Source organism: Mchenga conophoros, linkage group LG4 (genome assembly GCF_057382185.1).
Source record: "Mchenga conophoros isolate Kocher_MC1m ecotype Shallow Benthic linkage group LG4, M_conophoros_male_GT1.1, whole genome shotgun sequence".
In the NCBI taxonomy this organism is placed as follows: domain Eukaryota; kingdom Metazoa; phylum Chordata; class Actinopteri; order Cichliformes; family Cichlidae; genus Mchenga; species Mchenga conophoros.
Window position 1 is genome coordinate 35,522,519 of NC_140529.1, and position 19,702 is coordinate 35,542,220.

At 38.6% G+C, this 19,702-nt stretch overlaps 1 protein-coding gene across 1 annotated transcript; it reads left to right on the forward strand.

The window, feature by feature from the left end:
* The first annotated feature begins 4,676 nt into the window (after positions 1–4,676).
* LOC146576672 (cytohesin-3-like) lies at positions 4,677–19,499 on the forward strand. The gene is made up of 13 exons (XM_085272103.1): positions 4,677–4,777; positions 5,280–5,353; positions 5,619–5,683; positions 7,511–7,577; positions 9,535–9,653; positions 11,248–11,328; positions 11,457–11,569; positions 11,848–11,996; positions 13,554–13,665; positions 13,770–13,846; positions 13,938–14,009; positions 14,240–14,388; positions 16,994–19,499. The coding sequence occupies exons 1-13, from the start codon at positions 4,738–4,740 to the stop codon at positions 17,076–17,078; spliced, it is 1,203 nt and encodes a 400-aa protein (XP_085128229.1). The 5' UTR covers positions 4,677–4,737; the 3' UTR covers positions 17,079–19,499.
* The last annotated feature ends 203 nt before the right edge of the window (positions 19,500–19,702 follow it).

The window sequence follows — 19,702 nt, forward strand, 5'->3', positions numbered from 1 at the left end:
ATTGGTGTTTGAAGCCCCGAGGATTTTTGCCATCATCATCTTTGTGTTGAAACTTGATGTGAGGAGAGAGGGGTTGATCTGACTGTGAAAGCCAATGAGCATAATCTAAATGATCCTCATTTTTGAAACTTAGAATGACCAACATTTATAAAATTGACTCCTTTTTCTCAGTATGCCTCGAAATTTAATGTCTGTGGGGTTTAACATTTGGCAGCAGCCTCAAGTGGCTATTAGAGGAACTGCAGCTTTGGGTCAGTCCCATTACAGGCTGTGCATTCATGCTGCTAATACCAAACTTTAACACTAGAAGGTGAGCCTGTGCCCACTGCAGGCTCACATTTGTTTTTTCTGTTTTTCTCTGAAGGAAGGGGGCTGAACACCTCTGAACTCTGGCATCAGCAAAGAGTGTCCATCCAAACAACTGCTGCTCATCCATCTTTCTGACCGAACTCTCGCAAACCAGCCTATCTGCTGCCAGCAGTCCTGCCAGAATCATGTTAACTGAAGGAAGGTTTTATGTTGTGCCCTGCCAAATGACTGGCTGACTACTGGTCCTGATAAAGTGCTTTGTGAGGGAATATTCTGTTGACAGCAAATGTGGCTCTAAAAACTGGATAGTTTGTCTTTTCAATCAAGAGTTTATTGTGGAGGAAAACAAAGAGGAACTATGAAGAGTCCCAGTAAGTGAATCACAGAGCAAAAGGTTATAAAAAGACAATGATCCTGACTCACGAGGTCTAAGATATATCTGATTTATTGCACAGAAAAATCCACCTCCGTACACTCGATGACTTGTTTTTGTCTATTTGCAGATTTTGCCATTTGTTCCACATTAAAGTTGACCTATGGGCCTCAATTGCATCTGGACTCCTGGAATAAAGTTGCTTCTCATGAGTCACAGCTTAAATTAATTCACATGAATCTTATGCTGGACCTTAGTGCTGCCCCTCAGTTCATCCTCTCCCTTCAATAAGACCTTTTAGAAATGGACTGTGTTTTACCATCATCATCTTGGTGTTTGGTGACTAAGAATCTTTTGGCACTGAGTCTTTATTGACTCTAATGAGGACCTTAATTTAGGAAATGTGTTAAATAAGACATAAACTGGTAAGAACGTGGTTATTGAGGTCATGGAGCGAAGGAGCTGGAGGTCTGATGACATACTGTATACTTCTGTAGTGTATGACTATGTCGACATCGTTTTTAAGCCTTTTCACTGTATTTTTCCTACAAGTCAGGGAGCTGCACTGAGGTGCTTGGTTTCTGGTTATGACAGAAGCATCTCTTTCGTAATGACAGTAGAGTGGAAAAGTGGAAAAAGTGACACATATTGTTAAAATTACATTTATTTGACCTCAGCTATCTTCTGCTCATGAATCATTGCATGCAAAAGTTCTCAGAAAGTACTTATTTACACTTAAAAAGGGGGAAAATGTTATCATTTATTATTCAGCAGTTTTACAGCCTAGAGCTTCTTGGTTAAATCAGACTGCAGGTGGCCCAGGAACTATAATACGTTTGACACCCCACAACAGTATGTCCGATCCAGGAGGAGAAGCGCAGTGTTTAAAGCAGTCTAAAGCATGAAGGTCATCTTTATTAGTGTTAGTGTGGAGTTTTATTGATAACATCTTTTTATAATTATTTCCCAGGGTCACCCAATTTCTCCTTGTCTGTCTTTGTTTCCTTGTTTCTTTGCTTTAGTTCCCTTGTTTCTTCTCAGTTATTTTGGTAACTTCCCCCTTTCTCAGTTTACTCAGTTTGCAGATTCTTGTAGATCTGTCCTTCCTCTTCTCATGTCTTAATCTCACTCCTCTAATAAAAAAGAATCCTCAGAGAAACAGTTGACGTCCTGAAACAAAATTACTGAAACATTAACTTTTTAGACCTTCCCGTCAGCGGTTGAATGAAAAATTCAACTTATTTACTGTATATCCTCCAAAAGTATTACTTTTCATAATGAAATAGATTAATTAAATTTACTGTGTAGCATATCTTCTGCCTCGTAATATCTTTATCACTGTTTTTTATTTATCCGAAGTGTCCACAGAGCTCCACTGTTGTCCAACAGCTTGAAGACTGTGTAAAATTGTCCTTTATTACCACAGCCATACACTCCATACACCGTATGGTTGAAGGAAATAAAAGAAGCAACATATCAGCTGCTTAAAGTGCCTGTCTCTTTCTGCTTCCTCCTTTTTCTGCTGAATCAGAATTTCTTTTTTGAAGAACTGAACATTTATAAACTTTTTAGGACTTATGTCAGTCTTTCTTTAAAAATAGAAAACTTGTTGCTGTCGAGGCTGAAGGAGTCCAAAAGTACTGACACACTGAAATATAGCAACAATCTCTGGTGTTTAGAAACGTGACATCCCACTAGGTGGGGCCTCATATTTAAAAATGAAAGAAGTCTGCTCTTTTCAAGTGTTGCCTTCATGCAGATGAAAACGTAGCTGATGCTTCATCTCACTGCTGTGATGTGGCGGCAGAGGAAAGTACATTTTCTCTCCCTCTCCTGTAAAAACATTTTCCCTTTTAGGTTCCTGTGACGCAAATATTTTGCACGTGTAGCACCTTATTAGGCATGAAATTAAAATAAATTAACCTTTTTTAAAGGTTTTTGGGGCATTACCAGAAAGGCTCATAGTCAAACAACGTCGGGTTATGGGTTCAGTACAGGTTACCATGGAGATCTAACAAGGTTAGACAGCGTGTTTCACATACGTGGATACCCATTATGCTCACTTTGCAGTACCTCCCTGTGTGTTTTCTCTCCCTGAACAACTTTCCTGACACAGACCTCTTTGATGTAACATCACACCATTTCACTTCACATTGTGCTGAAAATTTCTGATTGTCATTAACAGTTTTTTTTTTTTTAAATATCAGTCTTAGATTTTGCATCTTTAACTGCTACAATTTCCAGATACGGTGGGCAGTGGTTAGCACTGCTGCCTAAGAAGGTTCCTGTTTTGAGTCCTGGCTTTGGCCCTTTTTCATGTTCTTCTCATGTCTGCGTGCGTTCTCTCCACTTAACGGATGGGTAATCCTCTTACTTACTTTATATTTTTCTTGAACATAAAGGGTTTGGAAAAACTGAGCAAGTCCTTGCACTGGTGGAGTGGTGCATTGATAACAACTTGGAACAGAATGTCAACTAAACCAAAGAGATCATCGTTGAAATCCGAAGCCAGCATAGCTGCACACTACATGTTGTCAACAACACCACAGTGGAGGCTGTCGTACAGATAACACATATCCTGTCCTTGTCACAGCAGCATCTGCTCTTTTTGTGCTGATAGAGAAGAAATGACCTACCCTGTGCATATCTGTGATGTCGGGACGGTTAACTGGAAGTCCCTGCAGCGCGTGGTGACGACAGTGATGATCATTGGGTCTTCTCTTTCCACAAGATCTGCAGCGAATCACTAAACATGCCCCCAAACCACCAGCGCTACAAATGACTGGACTGCTCCATGTAGTCAAAACGAAGCTTTACAACAGAGAAATCTAACGTGCAATAGTTATTCTTATACTTTTATGTATATGTGCATTCATTTTCTTCTGCTTATCCAATTAAGGGTGGAGGCTGGAGCCTGTCTTAGCACGAGAGGCAGCGTACACCCTCACCAGTCTGTCACAGCGCTAACACAAAGAAACAGGCAACCATTCATATTCAAACTTACAGCCAACTGAGACTCTCCGATTAGCCCACATGTAACCTCAGTAAGTGCATGTCTGCATGACTCAAACCCAAAACCATCTTACTGTGAGGCTACAGTACGCTATATGTTATGTGTGTGTGTGTGTATATATAACCACTTTGCATATACATATAACAGTATAATACACAGAACCTTTGTTGCACTATTATGAACCAGGCAACATATTTTCATTCACATTTACACTGTCTGGCGTTGCTAGTGGCGTGTTGTGCTATTGGTGCACTTCATAACTCATGTGAAGGCTTTAAAGCTTTTCCAGGACACTCGCGCACATCCAAATGAAAACAGAAAAAAACCCTCATGATTAGGACACATTAGTAACGTCCATGTTGCAGCTGGCTTTCATTTTTTTATTTCTAACACAGTGTGCTTCTGTGAAGGCCGTTTCATTTTTCATTTTTTCTTTCTTTTTTGTTAACTTTAGTTGTAAAAGTGTTGCAGTGCAGAATACATATTTACAATATCCTCTGTATGAAGTGTGGGTGTTTTAAGCGAAAGCTTCAGCCTACATCGTTCCTGTCAGCAATTTGAGTTCCTCAGATTTAAGTCATTTATGCGTTTTTATCAGCATTCCTCAGTCATTTTTGAATAAACAAATATTTTAATAGCTTAAGCATTAGCTGCTGATCCAATATTCATAAACTGGAGTGCTTCTGTGAAAGCAGTGCATTTGAATGTCTTCTCCACCACCTCAGAAAAATCGCCATTGTTTTAAATTAAAAATGCCTGATTTCATCCTGTTGATGTTATGACATTATCTTTAGTGGTCACAGCTGCAGTGTTTGTGTAATAACGTGTAATAGCGATAAGGTCATGAATGAGCTGTCTGTTGCTCAATGGGCATTTTACCATGTTTCACATCATCAGACGAGTTGTAAGCGGTGCTGTTGGCTGAGCTCTGGAGCGCCTCCAGTGTCGCTGCTGTGTCTCCGAATGGCAGCGCCGGCCCTCTTTTCACTCTGACTGAGTTTGTTTCCTGTGCAGCCGTCAGTCGCTCTGCACCATCAACAACATGGCCATACGCAGAAAAGACAGCTTCCTCTGGGGAAAAGGTATGCCTATTAATCTTTTACTTTCAATCGTTGTCATAAGCTGCCGCTTCTTTAAAACTAAAAGTGGTTTTGATGATGTTTGTGTTGACTATTTGTGTGGTTTAGTTTAGAACTCAAACTGCTTACAACTGCTGCTTTGAATATCATGCTATTTTCATATTACTTTCGATGCACAATAATGTCTTTGCCTAGGAAGGAAACTGAACTTTTTTACAATGTTATAAAAAAAATTACTTGGACTTAAATTCTGCTTTAGTGGCTGCACTGCACTCAAAGTAACCCTTCTTGTTCAAAAGAGGAAGAAAAGCAGCTATTTTAAGCGTGTTGATTGACCACTTCTTTAACCTGTGAAGGGTGAAGGTGTGATATATGAATGTGTGTGAAAATGAGCGCGGGGGGGGGTTGTCAAGACAGTCCACAGAGTTGCATGGCTAATTAATGCATTATCAAGTGTATTTATCCCCATCCTGAAGTGTAACTGATGCTTTCTGTCACCCAACAGCTCCAATCAAACTCCCACCAGAAGCGAGGAGGCAGGGTGAGGCGCATGAGTTTGAGCTGCTGGATGACATTCAGGTACTGCGGTGAATATTTTCCTCTAAGGTCTTTCATTAAAATGCCTCGTTATTCTGCTGTATGCACCCACTCCTAGCAGCCTCGGCAGAGTTTTTCACAGCGCACAAAAGGCCATTCGTACATAACATTTAATTGAGATATGAAGGATTTGAAGGCTGCTTTATAATAGCCGACAAACTGACCATGAATCATTGAGTCTGCGAGTATCTGTGATGTAACACCAAACCTTGGTCTTTCTCTAACGTCACTGCCTTCTTTCTTGCAGAAACTCAGATTGGAGATCAATCACGTCATGCCTAAAATCCACAGCCCTGAACTGAAGGAGCAGAAGTGAGTATGAGGACAAGCATTCTTATAGCAGCTATTCTCTGAGTCAGCATGGCTTCTTCCTCTTGTTTAAGCGACACTTTGATTCAGCTTAGTCTCCTACACCACACGTAATGCTCAGTCGCACAGCCACCTTTACTCAGATTTGCATTTGACCAAGTCAGAAGCAGGGGCATTTCAGTGTGATGATGCACTGCACAAGCCTGATAAACAAATCGGATTAACTGTTTTAGGTTGTTAGTGTTAGGTTTACCACCAATTAGACCAGGATGCCACTTTTCAGACCAACCATTCCCATATTTAGAATCCCAAAGCCCACTATGTAATCTGTAAATATTCTGTGGCCCAAACATTTAGTTGCATCTCTAAGTGATACTTTTGTCACATCAGGGAAACCCTTTGCTTTTAACTAAGAATATAACCACAATACAACTAGCTGGCAACCAGCTGACAACCATTAGTTTTTCAATCTCACACAAGGATTTTCCATTGGAAAACTGCTCTCAGCTCCTTTTCTCCCAGGGAATATTTTCCTGATGAGCTCATTAGTTGATAATTTCAGGTCATCTTGTATTTATTTGTGATTGATGAGTTATTAGCCAAAAAAAAGCACAGTTTTATCATCAGATTCAGCTCTTGTTTTAGCTAGCTAGTAGTTCAAGAAACCCAAAAGCTCAAATTGCGACTTCATAAAGAGATTTCGCAAACTGTTGGCTGGTGTAGCTACGTCCATCGTTTACACGATATAAAATGGTTTCATTTTTATTTTTGCTTTTTGTTGGAAATATTTAATTAGAATTTTTTTACAGTGATTAAAACAACCTTTCCCGACTCATATGCAGTACCTAAACCACCCTACAGGGGGCTGTGGTCCACACATTGGGACTCACTAATAATACTGGACCAAAATGAACGTGTATATGCCTTTAATATCACAGACGGAGAGGTATTTTATAACCTATATGCTGGTGGTGGCCTTGAGCAGTCAGGAGGGGCAGGGGCCCTCTGTTTAATTTGCTTGTCAAGCCTTTTCACTTGACACTTGCAATCACTTTCTCCATAAATAGTTCCACAAAGAGCAATTTTTACTGCTTTCCTTTTAAAACAAATCCACACAGTTTAATTCAGGTACTTCACATCTGTGCTACCCTTTATTTTAACCTTTTACCCATTATTTTGCTAAATGTTTCAAAAGTTTTTAGTCATCTTTGGAGGCTGGTAATTAGAGACAATGTGTTTTGGAGGAGACACTGTGATCCGGCACGAACTGAAGCACCAGCTGTAATAAAACAAAGTTAATGAGCACGCTTACAGTCACAGAAATTTGGAGAGAAAAATGTCTTTTGACACTATGGGGAGTCCTTATTTGGAGTTTCTGCTTTTTGCTGTTGCACTTATGAGGCGATAATAGTCTAGTGTGACACTACATTTACACATAGCTGCATTACTGGCATCGCAACCTCAGTTTCTGAGTACTGCTGCACGCACGCCACAAAAACACCGACCACTTATCACAAAGCGCTCGTTATCGGAAAGTAGTTTGGAGTGTGATAAATGAATTCACAGAAAAAATGATTTATTTTAACTTGAACATTGATCAGTCACAAAGTTAACTTTTCATTGTCTTTTATACCAATATATGTATTATTTATGTTTAGTAAATCAAAAACTGCTGAAGTAAAGGAAACCAAACATTAATCCAGCAATCTGCTCCTCATATTCAACACGAAAAAACAGACAAACACAGCTCTCAGTTCAAAATAAACAACAAAATGAGCTACAAAACTTTATGATTTATAACATTACAACATTTTTTGTCTTCTGTTGCAGTAAAAATGTTGCGAGGAACAGGAAATTCCTACGTGGGAAAAAGAAATTTAACATGGACTCCAAAAAAGTGAGTTGATATCATATTTGTGTGTACACATTTTCATACATTAAGGAAAGATTTTTAATTTAATCTACAAAGTAAGACAATCCTTTGTAAGACTTTTTTAAAAACTCCATATCTTCCAGTGACAGTGACAGGAGCAAACAAAGAAGCTAGGTGTTGCTATAGATGGATTTATGTAGTCGCCTGTAGTTTATATGGGAGATACCAGTCTGAAGCACGCACTAACTACTCACTGAGCAGAAATAAAACTTGAAAAAGTGTGACACGAGTGCGACACGAGCTGAAAATAAACATCTGTGAACATTTAATTAGCAATCCACTAGTCAGACCAAACCAGTTGCAAGGAGGTTTTCACCAACTAACCCTTAACATCACATGGTCAGTGGTCACATGACTGCAAAAAACATCAGAGCAAGAAAGTCTGTTTAGGGTGGAGGTCCAGACAGATGGATGGGTCAACCAAACATCGGTATATGCTATATTTCTGTTTTAAGTCATCCTCAGTGTTTCTTTTACAAACTAAATTGTAGTAAAAGGGTGTCAGTGCTGTTTCTGTTAAAGTAGCCTCAGATATTGATGTCACTTTTATCATGATGTCATGTAAGAATTATAATGAAGGTCCTGCAACTGTAACCAAGTAGTTATTTTAACCTTTGACTCCAATAACTTTACATTAAAACGCCTAATTTATGTCTTAAAATAAAGACAAGTACCAAGGGTATATGAAGGGGAAGCTATCCACACGGACAAACAATCATTTTTCTTGAAAAGGTCAGTATTTTAACACGAGAGTCTGTGGGGACTGATTTGAAGCCACCTTCAAGTGGCCATTAGAGGAACTAAAGGCACATCTTGGGCTTCATGTACAGGTTTGTCTTTGTGCCTAAGCCTTGACTAGGTTTGTTAACATAATAGTTTCTATTTTTCAGCATTTTTAAACTTTAATCTTTAGCAGCATATCAGTGCCTCATCCAGTAACCCAACCATTGTGGGTGGCACAAGCATTATCCAGTAGGATAAGGGGAGGAGCCAACACCTGTAGGGTCACTGCTCATGAGCTGTATACCTGTAGATTATACATAAATGGTGCTATTTCTTAGTGCATACTTTTATATTTACTTCTGACATGCACAGTGTTGTTTATTTCAAGAGATTAAAGGAAACTTTGTTAGTCACAGTAAAAGTTTTAATTCTACTTTCACTCACTTCAACATCTCTGTATCAGAAGGTCAACAGCAACACGGTGACAGATATCTCCACACACAGCGGATGTCGAGTTGAGAGATGTGTATGTGATGCTCAGAAGTGCAACCAGTGCACAGGCACAGACGCACAACACGAGCAAAAGCGAGAAAAACCACATCCTGTTCCCTGAAGTGGGGCAGAGACGCCACTTCACCACTGCGACCTCCATCTTTTTCTTTTTCTTTTTTTTTGCTTCCTTCCTTTCTGGGTCTTCAGCTCAAAGCTGAGTGTCTGCAGGCCTGAGTGCAGAGCGGGCTCAGGCCTGCAGACAAGTGGGTGGATAACACGCTTATAGTCTTCTTGGGGTTAAGGGTGCTAAGTGGAATTGATTTGGTTAGCAGGAGTATGCACTCAGAATTAAGAGTCATATTTTGAAGAACTGTCTCTAAGTACCTTTTTGAGATGCAGCAATAACAACATGCGGTATTCATTCAACCCTTCACATCTTGTGTGCTGGTGCTTGGTGGCGACCGTGACTTAAAAGGAGAAGAAGAAAACTTTTTTAAAGTGTGATACGACTAGGTTAGAATTAGCAGCACTGACAAGAAGAACTAAAAGCTGTGGCCAAAACTTAACACGAAGCTTCCTGTCGCTTAATTTGCCTTCTCGATGAAAACACACCACAGACATTTAATTCACTGATTAAAAATTTGTCCTCCTAGTTTTCAAATTCATTTCTTACATGTCTGACTTTCCATTTCCCCCCTTGCTTCAGGGTGTCCAGTACCTCATTGAAAATGGCCTTCTCGAATGGCGGGCAGAGTCTGTGGCAGAGTTTCTTTACAAAGAGGAGGGGCTCAATAAGACCGCCATAGGAAACTTCTTGGGAGAAAGGTGGAGTATTAGTATAAGTTTCCCTGCTCCTTCTTTAAAGTTGTGAGATTTAACTAAAAAAACATTAACGTGTGTGCTGAACTTACTAAGCAATTTAATGAGAAACTGCAGCAGGTTACTTTAGACCAATTTATGTAGGTACGTTAAAAAGCCACCAAGATTCACTTTTCACCAGTTTTCCACCCACATACATGATTGGTTTCAGTTTGCACACTAAACATAAAACCATATATCCACCTCTCACAATGGAGTGTTTTTTTGTTTGGGTTTTTTTGTGGGCTGTAGTGTTAGGGGGTTGGAGGGTATCATCAGGGGGGGGGGGGGGGGGGGGGAGCTGTTTTGAAAGCACCATTTGATGGTTTCAATGTTCCATTAAATATTTTCCAGTGATGTGTGAAAACATTTGTTTGCCCAAAATTTGACATTTTTGTATTGTAGTGCACTCTGTAGACAGACAACCTTTTTCCAAAGGTTGGAACCATTTGTCAAAAACTCCTCTTTAAGATTTTACATAACAAGAGATGGTCCTTTGCATATCTTAAAATGAAATAAATACAACCTCAGATGAACAACAGCATGAGACACATTGCACAGTGTCATTGTTTATTTAACAAATACTGAACCAAAATGCAGAAGCAACGTCTGAAAAACTGAAAAAGTGCACAGCATGATTCAGTATTTTGTAAAACCAATTGTTTATCAGATCACTTTCTGTATGAATTTATCGTTCTCTCACATCAGCGTGAGAGAAACGCAGCCCACTCTTCTTTACACAGTTGTTTCAATTCATTGAAATTCGCAGCATTCGTTTACGCAAAGCTCCTTTAAAGTCTCACCACAGCATTTCAGCCAGGTTGAGCTGTGGGCTTTTGCTGGGCCATTGCGACACCTTGATTCTTTTGTTTTTCAGCCATTCTGTCCTGATTTGCTGCTGTGTTTGGTATCATTGTCCTGTTGACCCAGTTTGGGACGAAGCTTAGACGAGGGACTAATAATAGAATAATTTGGTTTACAGAGGATACATTTAAAGACTGCAAGGTCCCCAAATCATCACCCCTCCTCTACTGTGCCGACAGTTGCTATTAGGTGTTTGTGCTAATATGCTAATAATGTGCATTATTCGGTCATGTCTTGTGGTTTATTCCAATCCAACTTTGCAAATCTAAATGACGCTGCCACGTCCTTTTTACAGAGAAGATGCTTTTTCCAGGCACCCCTTCCAAACAAGCCATACTTGTCATGAACTTTAACCTTTAACCTGCCTTTTTGTATTTCTTTGATCATTGTACCTGACCTTACAAGATGTTCCCTGATAGGAGGATTGTAGCATTGTAGGAACACAAACCTGAATGCTCCAGACTAGCATACTGCTTTTATAGTTTATTATCAGCTTATCAAGTGTAATTCATTAGAAATGCCTGGAAAAGGTGTACTTAGTTTGAAAATGTTCTTATTCACATGACTTCGTGACTTTCATGTATGTTGTGAAACCAGTGTGCTCTGACGGTAAATGTGTATTCTATATTTGAGCCTCATTTTGAGGGTTGTGGTTTTCATTATTCAATTATCTTTCATTGTTTTGGTTGTCACACAGGGAGGAAATGCACCTGAAGATACTGAAAGCGTTTGTTGGTCTGCATGAGTTCTCAGACCTGAATCTGGTGCAAGCACTGAGGTTTGTGAAAGGAAGCTTGGAGTGTTGCAGCAGTTTTACCTTTAGTCTTGCTTTCGTCCTTATTATGAAACCCTCCTCCTTCTTACCAGCCCGTGTGTGTTGTTTTTCTTTTTCTTCCACCTTTGCAGGCAGTTTCTGTGGAGCTTTCGTCTCCCAGGAGAAGCTCAAAAGATTGACAGGATGATGGAGGCGTTTGCAGCTCGCTACTGTGGCTGTAACCCCGGGGTCTTCCAATCCACAGGTACAAGCACAAAGAGGCTGATTCATTTTCCCACACACTCCAATTAAAACACACATTTTTGCTTCTGTAATTACAAAATTCTATACAAGACTCATCACCTGCTAAGAAAAATCTGCTTTTCTTTCTGAAAAATAAACCCAAAGCCAGAGAAACATCGCAGGCCTCCCTGATTAAAGTTAACAGATTATCCAATAAAACTTTTTTTGGCCTAAGCAGCTGTCAGCTGCGTACACTCAAGAAGGTGATGAAGAAAGCTAAACTGTGGTTTTCTGTTACAGACACCTGCTACATCCTCTCTTTCGCCATCATCATGCTCAACACAAGTCTCCACAACCCCAACGTGAAAGACAAACCCACTCTGCAGCGATTTGTTTCCATGAACAGAGGCATCAACAACGGCGAGGACCTGCCCACTGAGCTGCTCACGGTCAGCTGGCTTCATTATTTCATGGCTTTGTCAGGCCCTGCTTGTACAGTTAGGTGATAGAAAAACCAAGGCGCTGATTGGTGACAGCATTATAGTTTACTCTAATATCCTTTAAATGTATTGCAGAAGTACTGCAATGCTCCTTGGTCAGGGTGGTCAACTGACTGCAGGGCATTTCTTTCATCTCCTTACACAGCTTACCCTTACTTCTTTAGTGACACCAATAATCTCTGATGGGTTTCCCCAGTAGTACATCATTCTTGCGCAGTGAAATGCAGTTATACCTTAAATCACCCTTCGTGTTACAGTGTTACCTCGGGGTAAAGTTTATGTTATTTTCAGCACTGACTGGAAGCAAGTTTGAACAGAAAATGTAATAGTTGCCTAAAAGTGGCTAGGCAGTAGATAATTTGAAAGTAAAGTAATGACGCAAATTAATGGTTGATATATTGGTTAAAGAGACAGACTAACTGTTTGTTAAAAGAAAAGATAGCACTTGAAATAGCTAGCTAAAATTAATAATATACTTCAGAAATCATTTAAAATTAACAGCAGCAATTTGTTTGCTAATTTTGTGTATACTAAGAAGAAACCACACTCAATTAACATACTTTAAATTATGACCAGTTGAAATGCTAAAAGTATAAATAAACTACATTTATGACAGAATAGCAGATAAAAACTTGGAACAGTTATTAGCAGTGTTATTTAGTTAATAACATGATTAAGTATCACCATCAGTTTAACTAATGTGCTAATTTAATGTTAGTTTTGGAAAAACAGCTAAAGTTAAGCTAACACTGGATTTGTTCAAGCATACTGTAATATTTAAGCAGGTAAAATGCTTGGCTAATAACATGACTAAATAAAATTAGCGACAAAATATGGCTAGTAGTTAAATGTTAGCTAACAGTTGAAGTCATTAGCTAACAGAGCAAAGCTGTTAGCTAAACGTTGCAGATTACTGGTTGAAATTAGTTACTTGAATAGTTAATTACAAATAATTAGTATATAATTTTATTAAATAGATAATAAAAGCAGTGAGTGAATGGTTGAAAAACGCAGTACATTATAGGTTGAAGAAAGCTAGTCCTTCCAGAGTACTTGAGTTTTCTTTAAATACTAAGATACTGTTCTTTTTACTTATTTAATAGACCTAACCATGTATCCCAACATGAAGTAATGTTATTTAAAAAAATCACTGTCATGTAAAAATATCTAAAAATGTTGGTATTGATCAGGCTAAAATAACCTGGTGATTTTATATGAGTTTATCTGGATGTTTAGGAATCAGGAAAAGACCCACATTTGGGGTTATTTCTTGATGGTTATCTATAGATTCAGGGATTTTTTTCGTTGTTTCATTGTCTTGTGTTTTTTTCCCTATTGATATGCTGATATACGTTAGGTTCCTTTGATGCTAATCTGTTAACCTTTAGTAAAAATGTCACATCTGTGTTTCAACATGATTTCTTGTGTACACTGCACTAAATTACGCAAATCAGAATTTTAAAAATGCTTATTCGATGTTTCTGTGCACTTTCAAATTATTTTCAGAAACTGTACACAAGCATCCGTAGTGAGCCGTTCAAAATCCCAGAGGATGATGGGAATGACCTCACACTGACGTTTTTTAATCCAGACCGCGAGGGTTGGCTCCTTAAAATAGGTGAGATGAAGAAACTAACACCACACCATAAACCCGGACTCCAAGACAGGACGTCAGAGCTTCTCTTTGCTCGTGTTTCTAATGTCTTGTTTGCTTCATTGCAGGTGGTCGAGTTAAAACCTGGAAGAGAAGGTGGTTCATTTTGACAGACAGCTGCTTGTACTACTTTGAATACACAACAGTACGTTTTTTTTTTTTTCTGCCGCTACATAAGTCAGACATGATGACAATAAAACATGGCCATGTCAAACATCTTCACTCTCATCCTGCAGGATAAAGATCCAATTGGGATTATTCCTCTGGAGAACCTGTGTGTCAGGGCACTACAAGACTCAAGCAAACCGGTAGAGCATCATTCACTTTCTGCATCACATTGTATGACTGCTGAGTTTCCACACACATATTATTTGCCACCCCAGCCCTCAATGAATCATACAGCAGTTGCTAAATGAATTTCTAGCGCAAGTGCTCAAAACAGTGAGTCAGGAGGCTATCAGAAGATTATTAAAATAAACAAAAGGCATATGCACACAGTAACGGTGCTACATGTGGGTCTGCATGTGTGTTTAAACAGTTCTGCCTGGAGTTATATAATCCTAAAGGACAAAAGATCAAGGCCTGCAAGACGGAGAACAAAGGCAGAGTGGTCCAGGGTAAACACCAGTCGTATAAGCTCAGTGCAGCCAGCGCAGAGGAACGGGACGACTGGATAGATGCAATCAGGTGAGAGCAACTGATGTTGCAGAGGACACGTGGGCGGCCACGTGTGTCAGTGACTCATGTTTATCGAGGCTTAATGTGAAGCACATGATCAGGAAGAGTTCAAACAAGCAACAGTGATCAAACTTATATGACCTACATGTCATCTCAAATCTAAACCTGCAGTTTTATAATGCACTCATTGCCTGGTAACCATACAGAGCAAAGAAATCGTGTTATCTGTAGATAACCAATGGTTTAATAAAATAATAAAGTGTTAGCTAATTAATTTAAATTGCGCTGGGAGTTTTAAAGACTCTTGCGTGTTAGAATAAATATAACTAAACTTTCTACCTCACAGGCTGTTTTGTCAAAGCAACAAAGTAACAAATTGTTATTGTTTCTGACAGATATGCACAGAGTGTGCTTTTCATAGACACCTTGAACCACCAGCTATGGCAAAATTAGATGCTTAATGCAAATGGGTTTGAAACAGTGACAAAATCTGCATAGGAAGGAAAGAGTCTGTGTTTTACATCCTCTTTCAGTTTTCTGGTGACTTTAGTTCTCTGCCACCTCCAGATCCCCTGTTATATTCATATGATGCCATATATGATCCCAAGAGGCCTTTCAAGTCTGATGTCATTGTCTCAATTTAAGATTTATGTTGAGGGATGTTAGTCATGAGTGATGCTGCGTGGTTTGAATTACTCACTTTGAAAAAGTGCTGATCCCAAGCTTAATGGCCATACTGAAATCAGGCTTGGTTTCACATGGTGTGCACTATAGCCTACACCATGAGTTTAGTTAGTAAAAATACATTTCTATTATACATTTCTATAGAAATATGACAAAGTGCTCCATAAGAAAATGCAAAAAGACAAAGACAAAAGGTTGCCTAAATGAAAGGTCAAAAAGATGAGTTTAAGGTGCTTTTTCAGGCTCAGTGGGAGAGACTTCAAGAGTCTGGAGGTAACTGATGCAAAAGCTCCATTTTCTTTAATTTTCAGCCTTTGGTGCTATATAGACACCAGACCTAATGGGGCCTGCTAGGGACATATGTATGTAAAAGTTCACTGATGTTGTGATGCTTGTGCTCACCTATTCAGAGCTCTAAAAGTCTAAACCAGAGTCTTAAAGTGGACTATGAAGTTAATGGGGAGCCCATGCAACTGAATTAGCAATGGTGTGAATACTTAGAGTACTTAGATATGTAACATGAGCATCCAAAGTGATGTCTGAATCAAAAGACATCCTACTAAAGATTCAGCAAAAGTGGGAAGGGGACCTAGAGTTTTCTTTATCTTAGACACAAATCTGCCAGAGCACAAGCAAGACAACTTTTGTCCTCATTTAGTTAGAGAAAATTGTCATCCATCTGACTTTTAATAGTCTAAGCACCTACACGTAATCTGTAACTTAGAGGGAGTGACTATAACAGAAATAGTAAGGGCCCCAGAATAGAACCCTGTGGCACTCCACAGGCTAGAGAAGTGGAAGGACCTGAACTTAGAAGCAGGCACAGAAATGAAGAAAGCCACTCCAAAGCAGGCTTTTATACACCCACTTAGCATCTCAACCTGTCAAGCATAATGTCAGGTCATTATTTTAAAAGTGGGTGGGTGACATGCTTCACACAGTAGTGCTAATAATAATGTATAACAAGGATGTCAACCACATACAGCCCACTTTGATCTTAAGTGAAGTGAAACACTGTCAGTGTAAAGACATTTAAGTACACATTTAATCTCTGAGATATCTTAATACAAGATCAATAAATGTTCAATTTCAACAGCACAGCTCATTTTTTCTACATGATAAAAATGTAAAATTACATAAAAATTTCTGGTAGCTCACTGCTCAGACTGTTCTGTTTTTATAAAATATAAAGTTTTTTGTCGATTAATGAAAAAATTCGGTTTTTTTTGTTTGTTTTTTTTAAAAAAACATGTGCCCTTTTTCATATTTTGCAAAACCGTCCAGCAGGCCAGATTTTAGTCTTTGCTGGGCTGATTTTGGCCCCCTGGACTTATGTTTGACATCCCTGTTGTTGGCTGGAAACTGCAAGACATTAAAAACACAAAAGCATTCAATGCAGGAGACGCTTGTACCCAGAAATCACTTGACAGCACTGATGCTAAAGGACTCCCAGTGTAAATTTCTCTGGCCTTGACAAAACATCAGTCCCTGTGCTTGTTAGTGGGTAGTCAGTGAGGGACGACGAGGGTATTCATTACATGAGCTACCATTTGGTTAGTTACACGGCCACAACATGGGATCATTATCAAAATGTATCACGCTAACATTTTTATTGGACATTAGAAGTAGAATAGAGGCTGGTGGGAAAGCTGTAAATATTTAGATTCAAGTGATTAAGGGTTAATGCTAAGTTAGAGTGATTACAGTCATCATCAAGATTGAATATCTGAAAATGTCCATCTCAGTGTTCTTAAGATCATGCATTAAGAAAGGCCTACAAAGAGTTCAATAAAGTCATTTTACAGTCATTCTTTAGTGATTTCCACTCACCAAGGTTCTCAAAACTGAAAAAAATGCTTAAAACTGCTACTTCTACTGTTACTCGAAGGTCTTGGTTTTCAAACTAAATCTGTTAAATGTTGTTTCTCAGGGCGAGCATCACCAAGGACCCTTTCTATGACTTGGTGACACTACGCAAAAGAAAGATCATCAGCAACACTTCCTCAAAGGACTGACACAGCACCATCAGGGATCATGGATGAGTTTGACTGATGAATCATGTTTCATTTTAATGACTGCTCACGAAAGATACAACCAAAACGTCATTGCTCTGTATTTCAAAGAACTGCGCAAATTGGGATGTGATAATTGTAGTGTAAAAAGGAGAAAAGTGAACCGTGGTTTTCACATTACTTCTGCAAAATGAATGCACTGCTGCTCCGACTTCAGGGGCGACAAGTCTGACGGACAAACATCTGCTGAAAAGCTATAACAATCATGAAAGTCTAACCCAGAAGACATACAATGACCACAAAAAGACTCAAACGACTCCAGAGAGCCATAAAACAACTACAAAGAGACAGAAAACGAACTCAAAGAGACATAACAAAGACACAAAAGGAGACTTCAGGGACATAAAACGACTTTAGACACAGAAAATGACCACAAAGATTAAACAGCTTCACACAAAAAAACACAGATAGACTTGAGCAAGACATAAAATGACTAGAAAGAGACACAAAACAACTGCAAAGAGACAGAAAACAACTTCAAAAAGAAACAAAATGTTTTTGAAGTGAAACATATTGACTTCACTGAGACACAAAATGCCAACAAAGTATCAAAATATAAATTGATGCACGCCTTTTAGACATGCACACTTTTCTGTTAATATGAAAGCATCTGAACTTGTCAGCTTATTGAATAAATGTTCACTGTGGTCACTTTGTTGTGAAAGCTGAGATGGCATTTGCTCGGTCAGACCTGGTAGCATTTATGTTACAGATTCAATGCATGCATGAATAAGGTTGGAATTACATGTGCCTTTACTTCATCTTCAGTTCCTTTTTAAAAAATACTTACAAAAGACCAACGTCTGGCACCTTTTCACATCTGATGTCAATGTGTCATAAACCAGCATTTGCAGAGACTAGAGGTCTTGTAGGGTCACTGTTTTTAAGACTACAGCTAGATTCCTAAATTGGATACCTAGAGAAAAACAGGTAGTTGTCAAATCTCAGCACAGAAACTTCATGAGTTTGGTTTAGGACCACAGCTGGATCTACTGATGAAGTGAATTCAGAGATTGAATTTGAGATTGAAAACTCGATTTCTTTTGAAAGTATCTCCCATCATGGTGTCCTTGTGCATGCAGCCACTGGCTGAGATAACAGAGAGAGCACAAGTACTGGTTTTCAATAATGTTTGCATGATTGAACTTCAATACTTGCAGGAGGAAAAAAAAACTTTTATTGGAATATAAGAAACAGAAAGATCGGCTTAACACTGGTCTGACTGAGTTTTATGACCACCTAACATCAAAGGACTGAGATAACAGAAGAACGCCACAACTTTTGAAAACTGTCAGAATTTAATTTAGACTTTAGACATTTGTGTGCAGCCAAAAATGATTATAAAAGTAAAATATCCTTTTTATTGTACACTGGAAAAAATCGGAAAACGTATTCAGGATCAGAACAGGTCTATAAACACTGTAGAGAGCCTTTCTTGATTCATTAGTTCCCAGTTTAACTTGGATTAAACCCGATGAATCCAAGGTCCACTACTGACGATGTGTCCCAAATTTTAAAATGATAAACTAGATTAGATCCCTAATCCCTAAACCTCCCTTATCAGGGACTGTAACATCTAGTCCTTTTTACTGAATCAGATTAAATCTAGAAAGGTTTCCAATGAAAACAGCATTGTCCAAACAAATGAGACTCAAGGTCAAGGTTTGACACAGTTATCGGGATCTGAATTAGGTTTGTGGCTTGCAGCTATTTATAGAAGTCTTTCTTTTGCATTAATTACAAATCTGCAGCATCAGACAGCAGCAGGATTCGTCTGTGAGCATCTAAAACGAGAGAATAAATGGAACCAAATAAAAAATGAAAGAATGCTGTCATTTTAACAGAATAATGCGAACTGAAAAGGAAACAGAACTTTTTTTGTGAACCTAAAGAAATTTTTACAAAAATTAACCACAGAAATGAAGCAACAACACAAATACAATGGCACAGATGTTTCTGTATGTGTACTTGTAAACTCTTAGTCTCCCCGTGGCTGCAGACTATTTGAAGTTACATATATTTATTTGTTCATATTAGAATATTTAAAGTAGATGATTTTACAGACCAATGTAGCAAATAAAATGTACAGGTTATTGTAAATGTGTATCAAACAGTTAAAAAGCACTCGTACTTGTTTCTTGACCCTGATGTGCTATAGTCACACTTTAGCTTGTGTAAAAATGCATTTAGCACTTTTGTAAACCTGTTCCAGCTGTTTTGTAAATGAAAATATGATTTTTTTTGTTATTGTATATTCAAATGAATTTTAAGTTATAGATCTTTGTACAGCATGTTTTAGATCATTTTTTGTATAATTTAATGACTTTATACTTGTGTGGTAATCAAACTACTTTTCATGTATTAAAGTATATCGTATATTAAAATTGTGCAGTTCTTTTTCCAGTAGATGGCGCTACTTTACCACTCCACACCCTTTCTTTTGATCAGGAAGCTCATGCTGAATTATTAACCCCAACAGTGACTCGCTGAATATGTTAACCAGATTATTACTGTGATGATTACTGTGCGAGGTACGACATCATATCATCATATGTTATCTTGTTATT